The sequence below is a fragment of the Podarcis liolepis genome (genome assembly GCF_965112155.1).
Source record: "Podarcis liolepis genome assembly, chromosome: 15".
Taxonomy (NCBI): Eukaryota; Metazoa; Chordata; class Lepidosauria; order Squamata; family Lacertidae; genus Podarcis; species Podarcis liolepis.
In genome coordinates, this window is record NC_139566.1 from 12,659,607 (window position 1) to 12,672,268 (window position 12,662).

Consider the following 12,662-nt stretch of genomic DNA (forward strand, 5'->3'; position numbering starts at 1 on the left):
GTAACCCGCCCTGGAACCTGATGGTGAAGGGTGGGTGAGAAATGTAATAAATGAGAATAACTCTCAAACCGGCTCATTGTCATTCCCTTTTGCCATTCCTGTTGTTTTCTGCCTCCAGCGCTTTCTTCCCTGGGTAGGCTTGCTTACACAGAAAAGTTTTTAGCAGACGCCAAAACAAGCACAACAGAGGCGCCTGCTTAAGATCAAGTGGCAGGGAGTTCCAGAGAGCAGATGCTGCCACACTACATGATCGATTGCTTGAAGAGCATTAGCTAGCACCCAATTTCTAAACCCCAGCTGGCCTCGAAGGTTTTACTTCACCTCATAGGATACAGTTTTTCGGTCCCTCTTCTATTTGACAGCTCCACTGGTCCCTGAAGAGTCTGGGCTTAGTATGTAAGCATAGTAACAGATGCCGCCGATATGCGCAATTTCCTTCACGGTAACTTTCACCACCCCTGCCTGTTCCAAAAACGGCACCCTGGCGTCCGGATCCTCATCGGAAAACTGAAGTAGGTTCCCTGTGGGCCTCAGCACCCTCAGGCACTCTGACACCAACGTCTTGGCTCTGCCCGGGCCCTGGGGGCATCGTAGCAGCGTATCACAGGTCCCCTTGTCGAGTATGAGGTGGAACGATCCCTCCTGAAAGGTGTTGGTCAAGGCAGTGGCATCGGCCAGGTAGCAGCGCAGTTCGGAAAGAGGGTGCCCCGGTGGGGGGCTCTCCCTCACCAGCTGTTGCAGTGAGTCAATGGCTGGAGGAGAGAAATCCAAACACGAGATGTGAAGTTGCCGGGGCGAGTCTCGAAAGAGCCCCAGACTTAAAGCGGATGTGCCGCAGCCGACGTCTAGTATTTGGGTCCGGCCGGCCGGCGAGCTCTGAAGGAAGGAGAGCAGGAACCCCGAGACATCTTCGTAGGAAAAGAACCAGTCAAAGTGGCCAGGACGCGAAGCTCCTTTCTCCTTAGCGGTGTAGAAGCGGTCCCAGGCGTCACGCCGGTCCATTTGCCGAAGGAGATCATCTGGAAGATGGATGGAGGCAGAATGGGCCGCGTGTCAACTGCGAGGCCACACATTTGCTGGACCTCAGCTCGCCTTGCCTTTCTCTGACCCCACAAAAATTTAAAACTAAACACATGTAACGAACGAAGCTTTGCAGGGTTAAAGAAAGAGAAAAATGGTGCAAAAAGTAATCGACATTAGACACAACAATTTAGAAAGAGTAAAAATTTCGAGGTCTTAGAACGAAGGAAGTCGATATGTGTATATGTACATAATAATTAGAATGACGATATGGTTTTCTTTGTAGATTTTTTTGTTTTTCTTGTGTTCTTTTTTCTCTTGTGTTTTTTTCTTGTTTGTACTCTTTTATTTTGGATTCAGTGTTTGTAATTTTTGTTGTAATTTTGCATTGAAAATTTAAAAATAAAAAAATAAAACTAAACACACAGGGTATTCTCCAGAGCGCAGTCCTAAGCACATTTACTCAGAAGTTAAATCCAAGGTGGTTTACTCCCTTGGCATTAACCAGCCCTTTTTTGTGACTTAGAATCTTAGTTGGAAGGTACCCCCAAGGATCATCTAGTCCAACCCCCCTGTCACAAAAGCAGGACATTTATTATTTGATGTATATTCAAATTTATTATTTGATGTACATTCCCTAATCGTGTTTGTTATGTTCTCATTTGTTTTATAATTGGAGAAAATCATCATCATCATCATCATTGCAGGACAAAAATAAACCAGAAGATCTGTGATATAAAAAGTTACAGGATTCAAGCAGAAGGTTGCAGCATTATGCGCCGATTTGGGAAGAAGCAGTGTGGCTGCCCCAGGACTTTTGCAGGCTCAAACTGTATTGAAAGCTGAATTGCATACAATTGCCGCGACACAGTCATGATAAGCACAAATCATCATGTGTAAGCATCAGACAGGTTGTTGGGAGTGGCCCTCAGTGCCTTAAAAGGCGGATTTTGCCCTTCTGTGGGACTCCCTTGGGGTATCCATTTTCCCAAAGCATAATTCAAAATCAGAGTGGGGGAATCAGAGTGGGGAGGGACCCTGAGGAACATCTAGTCCAACCCTCTATTCCTTCCAATCATGAACACAGGTGTTGTGCAGCAAAAATGGGATCACCAAGAATCAAGAGGAAGGAAGCAGCATGCTCAAGGCAAACTGTGAGATTTGCCAATGCACAAACACCATCGGAGGAGAAGGGAAAAAATATTGGTTATATTCTTTTTTAAAAAATTATTTGGGGGGGGGAATGATCACTTATACTTAAATCCTGCTCTTACATTACATGATCTCTCATCCAAGGACTGATGAAGCACAAAACTGCTTAGCTTATTGCACCTGATGCTCTCAGACCAATCGTGTGTGTGTGTGTATGTGTGTACACACACACGTAAAAAATGCAGACAAACAGCATAAGACTCTTTACCCTCGGTCTGCGGTTGTGTATACATTTAAAGCCCTCACCTTCCCTCAAAGAACCCTGGGAAACTGCAGCTTACCCCTCACACCACTACAATTCCTGGCACCCCTTTAACGAACTACAGCTCCCAGAAATCTTTGAGGAGCACATGCGCTTCAGATGTATGGCGCCTTTGCATTCATTTGAACAAGCAGCACCACCATTTAATAAATCTCCAAATCCAGAGCCCAGCCGCCGCCTAAGCTTTGATGCAAGCAGATCAGGATGAACGCTTGGAAGGAGCCTTTTTGCAAACCTCAATTGTGCAAAAGCTCCCTGCTCTCCCTTTTTGTCCTTGGCGTGAGAGGCACCCACCTGACCAAGAGGAAGAGGAAGAGGCAGAAGAAAGCGAGGAGCGCACCAGCGTCCTGAAAACACCCCGAGGACCTTTCAGGCAGCTCGCTGCTGCTGCTGCTGCTGCCATCTTCAGGGGGGCGGGAGGAAGGGGGAAGGAGGAGCTAAGGAGGTCTAGACTCTAGAGCACAAGGAGGAAGTGGCCGATCTCTGCAAAGCCGCATCGGCAGCCTCAGCAGCAGCAAGAAACAAGCGGCATCTGGGTCAACTTGCAAAAGCAGGTCAAACTTTTGCCACCATTTCCCCGATGTGTTCCGCTGCTGCGCTGCAACGTGGGAGGAGAAATATTGAGTAACGCTTGGAGGGAGCATGAACCCACCGATGCGATCTAGGGAAGGGGATTGATGAGGTTGTCGTTATCTGCTAATTGGGTGGGTTTGTATGGCTTTCTTTGTTGTTTGGGTTTTGCCAAGGTTGCTTGTTAGTGTTTATGGGGCTGCGGTGCTGTTGCGATTCTTCCTCGAATTTATTTATTTTTAGTTCATAAAATTTATATACCACTAAACCCCTCAAGGTCTAGTGTTCAAGACTTTTGAAACGTTAAAATAACAACCGACTAAAAATAATTAAAACTCGCATCCACTGTATAAAAACTTGCCCACGCTTGCAGGAACAAAAATATTTTTAGCCAGCAGGGGAAAGAGCAAAGTGAAGGCATGATATCAATCGGCAGGGAGTTCCAAAGGGTACTTGTGCTGCCATCCTAAGAGACTTGAGTTATTAAAAATTGCAGAATGGGTCTTATGTGGCACGTCCACGTTGCAGAGACGGTTCACCTTTAAGCTCCATATAGGATCTTAATTCCCAAAGCTTCAAACATTCTAATGGGGTCGAAGCCCTTTGTTTTTATGAATATATGAATGAGCATGCTGGGATAGCTCAGTCCGTGTAGCATGAGACTCAGCTTCCGGATTGTGAGTTCAAGAGCCGCCGGCCCCCTTGGGCAAAAAAGTCCTGCATCGGAGGCGGTTGGGCTAGAAGATGACCGCAGGAGTCTCCTTCCAACCTTTACGAGTAAACAAATATAATTATTAACGGGTGTATTTTCTTGAGACATAGGAAATCAAACCGAGCTTACACAGATCATTGAGAAAAAAAGCTGAGCTATAGCTGAAGATAAAACTACAAGGAATTAAAGCTTAATCTATTTTTTGCACCAGCAATATTCCCCCCAAAGGGAGGTGCACCGTTCCTGGAGGTACTGCAATACCAGGTCGATGCATGGAGTGGACGGAGCAAGCCCCTATTCCATCTCCCAATTCCAAAAATCCATTTAATATATAGTCCTCAAATAGAGGACATATCAGATATTAAACTGATAAGAACAGATACTACACTTGATCTTAGCCAAAAGGCCGAGAAGCGATACCAAAGGATACAAAAATTACGCACGTCTCCTTTTCCGATGGCTTTTTTGGTGATGGTGGGTACATGGCGCCGCATAGCTCTCACTGCACCATCAGAGTCAACACCGTTTCCAATTCCACAAAATACACTCCGACAACATTTCCAACTCAGCACCTTCTAGATCGACAATTTAACCTCAAAACTATATTATTCTTTCGATTTTATCAATTTCTCAGCCATCTGCCTGGTTACTCCGATGGCGATTGGTGCTAAATTTGCATAGACCCACCCATTTACCCAGCAGGCACTGTGAAACTATTAATTCGTTGCTTGCCGGCAGAGGTTCCAAATCTTTCCCTTTGATAGTTTCCTTTTCTGTTGAGAGCTTCTAACTTGAAAAGCTGTAAAAGGAATTTCCAGCACTTAATGACTGCCGACAATCTATCTGGTGACACGTAGCCTTAGGAACAATTTACCGGCAAATCCAGATCCTTTTAAGTTTACCAGATTTACTTGCTTTTACCCTTTCAACTTTGATTTCATCGTGAAATGCACAAGCGTACCGAATTATTAAGAACACCTTTTCATTTATATTTGTTTTCTTTCATTTAAAAATTGGAGATATATCCGCCCTCAAATTAACTCATTATGCTTCAAGCACAATTAAAAGAAATAGCAAATATATTTGAGACAGGGTTGGAAGGATGTAATTTGTGTAAGCCCATAAAAGCAATGGAAAGGCATGGTTGGTGGTAAAATAGCTTAAGACTTAGCAGGATTTTTATATAGAAGTTTATCGTTCTAGCCCAAAGCAATGTCAAACCCACAGCAACAGTACCAATAAAATAAGACAGTACAGAGCTTACATCCCCAATGAGCCAACATCCATGATTTGAGAGGACACCAATAAACTCAAATCCAGCCTTTCAGCTGGATTTATAGCTATTTTATCTAATGTTCTGTTTCTAATGTTCTGTTGAAAGCCGCCCACAGTGGCTGGGGAAACCCAGCCAGATGGGCAGGGTAGAAATAAATTATTATTATTATTATTATTATTATTATTATTATTATTATTATTATTATTATTCATCCTCCTCCACCTTTCCCCTTTTCTTTCCTTTTTTGAAGCCAGTGCATAGGGAGCCACTCTGTGTGTGACAAAGCTATCGTCCTCATTAAAAAGAAACTAGACCATTTCTATCAGGGTGTACCTGCTTGCTTGCGTCAACAATGGTTTCAGAAAGTGACCTCTTGGGTCTCTATATGAGGAACAGGCTAACAAACGAGTGATGTCTTCCACCTAAAGTTGGCCACAAATACCAAGGCTGTCTGCCTAGGGGACAACAGTGGTCATCAAAGACTGCAGTTGTGTTTATAAAGTGATGCCTAATTCAATAAAGACATTTCTAAAGGAAGCTGGTAAGTTTGGTCAGGTAACTAGCTCTAAAATGCTGTGTTCTCAAGAGTGGATACCAAGGCAAAAATCTGGTTAATAATAAAACAGGGGTGGCCAACTCCCGAGACTGCGATCTACTCACAAGAGTTATAAACTGGCAGTGATCTACCCCCCTTTTGGGGGGTTCATGTCAAAGTTGTTGAGCATTTTGTAGGAAGGAAAGCCCTGTTTTTTTGGGTTCAGGTCAGTTGCTGACCTTTTTTAGAGAGGGAAGTCCCATTTTGGGGGGGGTGCAGGGCAAAAATGTTGAGCTTCTTTTAGGAGAGCCAAAGTTGTTCAGCTTCTTTGCAGGGAGCCACTGATCTACCACGGATGTCCAGTGATGTACTGGTAGATCACGATCTACCTGTTGGACGTGCCTGGTCTAAAACATCTTGACAAGCGGTTTTTCAAACTTGCTACCGTCCAATTCCATATAGCACAGTGCAGGAAAACTCTCAGTAGGCACAGTAGCAAATTAAAAAATATATACTTTAGCTGAGCTCAGTCCACTCTTGCCTTTAATTGTTGACCATCTGTATTCTGTATGAATAAGAGCTGCTGTTACTTCTGATAGTAGAGTATTGCTAGTGGGGTGTGTGTGAAACATACTGGTTTCCAAAACTTTAATGGAGTTTGAATCAGAACCTGAGTTTTCAACACCATAGAGCATTTGGGTAAGCGCTTTAAACCTTCCCTGAAGATATTTGGTTGTAATCAGCTGCCCTCTCCCTTACGGTTGACAAAATTTCGCATCAATGCCCCAATGCTTTTCTGTGCTTTGACTCTCACTGGCGCCATTATGACCAAGACAGTACAGCGGTACCTCTGGTTACGAACTTTATTTGTTCTGGAGGACTGTTCTTAATCTGAGGTACTTCAGTTAATGGGGCCTCCCGCTGCTGCTGGCACGAATTTCTGTTCTCACCCTGAGGTAAAGTTCTTAACCCGAGGTACTACTTCTGGGTTAGCGGAGTCTGTAACCCAAAGTGTTTGTAACCTGAGGTACCACTGTACACCCAGGTATCTAAATGAGCAAGTTCGTTCTCGAGCCTGCTGATAAAACACCATCAGCATACTTAGGGCTGTGTCTGCCAAAACTCACAATATCGTGATAGGTGCTGAACACCTCCAAGAGATTTTTGAGGCCCAAACGAGGAGAGCACAGCGGCTTTTTCTTCACCACCTACATCATTCAGCTTCATTGGCTGTCCACATATTCTAGAGAAGTTTCCCAACCTTGGGTCTCCTAGCTAGCAACACCAGTGGTCAGGGATGATTGTACAGTGGTGCCCCGCAAGATGAATGCCTCGCAAGACGGAAAACCTGCTAGACGAAAGAGTTTTCCGTTTTGGAGGTGCTTCGCAAAACAAATTTCCTATGGGCTTGCTTCGCAAGATGACAACGTCTTGCGAGTTCCTGGTTTTTTTCCCTCCCCCCCCTTTTTCTAAGCCGCTAATCAGCTGATCCGATCAGCAGATAAGCCGCTAAAAGGTCAATGGGCTTGCTTTGCAAGACGAAAAAACCGCTAGACAAAGAGAATCACAGAACGGATTCTTTTCATCTTGCGAGGCACCGCTGTAGTCCCAAAAAACAGCTGGAGACCAAAGGTTGGGAAACACTTGATCATTGCGGTTGCCCTTCCCATCACTGGGCACTGTTCCCCACACCACCCAGTGGTTTTCCATGTGACCTAGAACATGTCCTTGAAGGCTAATAATGCCTCTTACTTGCCTGGAGCTAAGAGGAGTGTGCATAGAAACTGACCTACCATACAAACTTAACATTTTTATCAATTGCTCCAACCACTTTTGCCTGTGGCCGTGCCCCACCAATGGTTTGCGGCCCCTGGAAGGTTGTAGAAGGGAAATTGCCCTCGAGTTGGAAAAGGTTTCCCACCCAGTTTATAGTGCCACATTGAGAGTCCAGAGGGTAGTTTTCAGCCACATTTATTATAAACATATATAACACACATATATGCCCATCAGCAAATACTTCATGGAAGACAACAATGTAAGATAGCAAAAAAATCAAAGAGGAAAGTTTACAACAGAGACAGCCTAAAATGCTGAATTTAGCACAATTACAAGTCCTGGGGGAACTTTTAAGACTGCCATACCTGCCACTGAAGAATACAGTGAGGGTGCCAGGCGAGCCACTAACAAGGTAACCTATAATCTACAGCGCTAGCTTAAAGGCTAGTGGCAGCATCCCATCAAAGCCTAGTTCCGTGCATGAAAAATCAAGGAGTTCAACATTAACGCTTGAATTAGATTTTGGCTGCTGTGTAAAACCTATGCCAGGACAAAGCCAGCTACACAATTGTATTTATATCCAGCATCATTTGAACCCGGATTCCCAGGGGCCCTCAGCAGACTAGCTGCTGCCCCTACTGCCAATATCCACCTCCCTGTAACTGGACACCCCACCCCACTGGGTCTGCGCCTTTCTCTTTGTGGCAGCAGCCTCGCCACGCCCCTCTTCCCTCTCGTATTTTTGGCACCATCAGCACCGAGGGCTTCTCTGCCACTTCCAGGCTCTGAGAAATGGCATGGCAGGTCAAGCCAATTAGGGAACTAGGGACTCTTCTAATCCCTGAGGCCTATAGTCAGTGCCCAGTAGGGCTGTGTGCTGGCACCTGGCCTGCTAAACCTCCTGTCCAGATTCGGGGGCCCAGCCTTTAAGACCCTTAGGCACCAATGCATTCTTCTACAGTAGCCTTTAGCAGCTTGAATAGTCTTGCGCCTTCAGTTCCACATCTCTGCAGAAGTCTTTAAAAGCCCTGTGGAGAAAAAGGAGAAAATATGCTTAAGGGTTTCTCCCCACACACAAAACGGCCCCCTCTCTACAGGCTCTAGCTCAGGCATAGGTAAACTCGGCCCTCCAGATGTTTTGGACTACAATTCCCATCATCCCTGACCACTGCTCCTGTTAGCTAGGGATGATGGGAGTTGTAGTCCCAAAACATCTGGAGGGCTGAGTTTGCCTATGCTTGCTCTAGCTGTTACAACCAGCCACAGGTGTGCCCCCCCCCCAATTTCCACCGGCTCTAACCAGGATGGCCAAAGGCCAGGGCTGAGGGGTTGTAGTTGTCCCTTGTCTGAATGGGCACCATGTTGGAAATGGCTGTGGTAGAGCCTTGACAGGTATAGGGTTTGTACCTGATCCAACATGCCTTTTGTCCCAGTGCTTGAGGATAGAACCAGCAGATGGCACAACCGCTGGCACCGAAGACAGAACACTGGGTGGGCATTCCTGTACCTCCGGACATTACAGAGCCGGGCACTGGGAGACCCGGGCCTGCCAAGAAAAGGAGGAGCTGGACTGAAGTGAACCCCCACCACCTTTGTAGCGGCTACACAGTTAAGCAGTATGCAAAAAACCCCGTTTATAAGCCATAGGAAGAGATCAAGAGATCAATGCAGCTTCGCAACTCCTATAATCTATGACAATATTAGCCTGGGGCCTGATGGGAGATGCAGTCCTAACAAAAAGTAGAAACAGGTGGCTCTCCAGATCTTGCTGAACTACAACTCCCATAATCCCTAGTGACGCTTGCTGGTGTGGATGGGGGTTGAAGTTCAGCAAGATCTAGAGGGCTAGAGGTTCCCCATATCTTTATAGCTAGATGCACCATGTGAAATGCTTGAAAGCAGTGTTCTCATAACGTTAAGTGTTAATAAAGTAGGGTTGTCATATTTTGAACAAAAAAGGGGACACATTTGCACTTTTACTTTTAACTACGGATCACTATGGCAGCTCTAATTTTAAACACCCCTACTATATGTAGGCTATAGAACCTGTGATATATTGCTAGTACTAATGCTCTTAACTTTCAACAACAAAATAATAACAATTTAAACTCATGTATCGGTACAAATATAAACCAATACCTTTATGTCACTTTCAGATGCACTTTATTCTTCTTTCTGACACTGTCTGGCCTAAGCTTATTTCTCTGTAGATCTGATCTTGTTCAACAAGTGCTTATTGCTTAAGAGATAGGCATGAAATTCCTTGCAAGTAAAGTGCTCATAATTATATTGTACTAGCAATATACTTCGCAGTGATTCAAAGGGTAAGTTGCCTCCTTCTTTGCTCCACTGACTTTGCATCAGAGAGAAGATGCGTTCCACACTCGCATTATGTGGTACAATAGCAAAAAAAAACTGTGCAATTTTCAGAAGTTCTGACTGGCACATGTTTTCGGAAGTCTGAAAGTACTTGGCCCACTTCTGATGTGCCTGTAGATTAATGAATTCATCATCACCTTTGTATTGATTTACAAACTTCCTGAGGTTGAAGAATTGATCAAAGCACTTCCCATAATCTATGGACACATGCCTGTCCAGGAGAAATTTCATGGAAGATTCTACCTTGTCCCACTCTAGAGACTCACTAAGAGACATCCACATGAAGCATGAAAACTCCTTCATGGGCTCCATCCATTTTTCCAGATATTCTATGCACCTGTCGTATAAGCTATTTACTTCTGCACAGAATTTGTCACACTCCGCACTAAGACCATGCTTACGCTTTTCTGCTAGGAGGCTCTTAACTTTGAGGCACATAAAGTTGTTGCTCTTACGTTCAGTAAGCATGTTATGAACACAAAGCAGAACTTTCAGAACCTCTACAACTGAATTATTTTCCCTTTCGAGTTCCAAAATATTTGAGTGAAAGATACTCATGAGAGACTGCAAGTGCAATAAATAAACCTCACTGAACTCATGTTCAAAAAAGTTTTTTAACGCTGTTGGCGGTTTATTCTGCGAGAGGAAAAACGCCTTGACAGCTGGAAACAGGTGAATGAGTCTAGTGATACTTGGAAATAATGACAACCACCTTGTTTTGCTATGCGATAGCAGCTGTTTGTATTCAGTGTCCACAAATTCACAGTACTCCTTTAACTGCTCTGTTCGGACTCTATAGATATGAAAGTACTGGTATATCCTGAAAAGGATGCCCTCAACATCGACGTCCAACGTTTCTGCTGCCTGCTGTATGCAGTTATTCAAAATGTGTGCTGGACATCCCACACCAATTAAAGTTTTGTTATCTAGCTCATTCTTCAACTTTGCAAACACATTTCTTCCTTCTGAATCCCATGGCATCCCTCCAAACATTGTGTTGCAGTTGTCACCTGTGAACGCTATACATTTATTTAATAGTCCTTTACTATCAAGAGTTTCCTTCACGTATGAGGAGATTGTATCTGCACTCTCATCGGGTTGGCTTTGCATTTCAATTATTTTGGACTGCAAACCACCACTTTTCCAGTCAAAATATTGAATAACTATTGGAAACACCTTTACTGAACCATGGTCACTCCCGCCAGTAGAAACTCCGCAAAAATCTACTTCATTTTCTTCAATGCTTTTCAAAACGTTTCCTAAACAATCAGGTGCCAAGACAGAATTTACAATTGCCTCAGTCTTGGTTTTTGCACTTGAAAATATCCTTGCAATATCGTAATCTGGGAACGTGGTCCTCAGTGTGCCTGATGTGCACACCATCATGTTATAATTGCTGTGGTGCTTAAGAGTGTGAAAAGCGAAAGTTCCCTCTGCTGCGGTTACTTCATCTTCCAAATTGCTACCTGGTTTTACGAAAAAGTCTGTTAAGAAAGAAGCTTCTCCCTGAATTGCTCTTTTGTGTTTTTCGGAGTCCACATGCGATTGCAGGTTGAGTCCTCCTTTACATGCCACAGAAACAAACGTACCTGGTTTACATATCATGCATTCACCTTCGAAATCATCTCTACCTCTTCTAAAACAGGCATACTTCTTCTGTAGCTTGACAGAAAATTTACATTTTCTTTTTGGCATTTTGACACGTAGAAGTACACCTACAAAAAACAGTTGTGAAATAAGTTAATGAATACAATGCTACAGTATATGACCATTAACTTTCCCAAGAGCACCTAACAGAGGGACACGTGATTGTCCGTGTGGCATCTATGGTAAATGAAGCACAGTCTGCAGCTTATGTTGAAAGCCCTGTAAAAAAATGAAATGATCTTGACCCACACAGAAGCGGGTTGCGTTCGCTTCAGGATGCGAATGGGGCTCCAGAACGGATCCCATTCGCATCCAGAGGTACCACTGTATTCTAATACATTAAAAAAAAAAACACAGCACAAATCTTTGGTGGTCTATTCCAAGCAGCCTAGAGATCCACCGGCGGCAGGAAAAATCTGAAACCAGTGAGATCAATTATTCCAAAGGGACTGGAGTTAATTTATACAATGTTTGAAAGATTATTGTAAGCAATTAACATCACTAGCAGGGTTGACTTAAGACTTGTAATGAGAACCCTTCTCCCTTTTTATTTTAAGTAAAACTTGAATGTCTTTCCGTAATGAGTGAAATTAGAACTGGAAAATGTATAAAAGGATATAAAGGTTGACTTTGAAAGCCATGAGGCGGGAGGAAAGGAAGTCGACCGGCTCTGAAGAGCCAGAAAGATAAAGTGGATAATAATGTTATGATTGTATATCTCTAAATGGGAAACTAATAAAAAAACTATATATACACGTATATAAAGATCCGCCGGCGGACCCCCGACCTGCTCATTAAACAACTTTCCCCGGTGCTTGTTTACCCAGGAGGAGGAGGAGACAGGAATGCTCGATGGCTGAATTCCGGCGGGGCTTATGATCCCTGCTATGGCGCGCAGGACGAGCCGAGGAGCAAGCGGGAGACACGAGAAGCAGCGCGGGGGAAGCGAGGATGGACAACATGGAGGCGCGTTAAGGCGCACAGGCCTCCAGAACCGCCACGTGGCTCCCCTGCACCTGCCCTATATAGGCTCCCCCAGCCTAGCAAATAGGAAAGAGGATCAGGCCACCTGCACAAACCCGACCCAAATGCCCCTGCGGATCCCATTGGACCCCCAGCCTCTGTAGGCCAACTACACCCAGGCAGCCTCCCTCCCTCCCTCCTTGCTACTCACCTCCCTTGCAGAAAAGAAAGAGGAATCCTCCGCCTCCTCAATTTATATTTCAGCCTGGAGCTCTCGGGCGCCACCTCGTGGTCATTTTTTAAAAAGAAG

At 44.5% G+C, this 12,662-nt stretch overlaps 1 protein-coding gene and 1 long non-coding RNA gene across 5 annotated transcripts; both read right to left on the minus strand.

Moving 5' to 3' along the window:
• Positions 1-63: 63 nt before the first annotated feature.
• On the minus strand, positions 64-3,009 carry CSKMT (citrate synthase lysine methyltransferase). 2 transcript variants are annotated; one of them, XM_083477657.1, is made up of 2 exons: positions 2,789-3,009; positions 64-1,019 (listed from the first exon to the last, which is right to left on the minus strand). In XM_083477657.1, the coding sequence occupies exons 1-2, from the start codon at positions 2,895-2,897 to the stop codon at positions 352-354; spliced, it is 777 nt and encodes a 258-aa protein (XP_083333783.1). In that variant the 5' UTR covers positions 2,898-3,009; the 3' UTR covers positions 64-351. The 2 variants fall into 2 exon arrangements, with proteins under 2 accessions (XP_083333783.1, XP_083333784.1); XM_083477658.1 differs by having other exon boundaries at positions 64-1,103; positions 2,789-2,895.
• Positions 3,010-7,542: 4,533 nt separating this feature from the next.
• Positions 7,543-12,647, minus strand: LOC310694126. Of its 3 annotated transcripts, none has more exons than XR_014519555.1 (3): positions 12,564-12,647; positions 9,503-11,457; positions 7,543-8,391 (listed from the first exon to the last, which is right to left on the minus strand). It is a non-coding gene; the product is annotated as an uncharacterized lncRNA (long non-coding RNA). The 3 variants fall into 3 exon arrangements; XR_014519556.1 differs by having other exon boundaries at positions 11,332-11,457; positions 12,564-12,643; XR_014519557.1 differs by lacking the exon at positions 12,564-12,647 and adding an exon at positions 12,213-12,540.
• Positions 12,648-12,662: the final 15 nt, after the last annotated feature.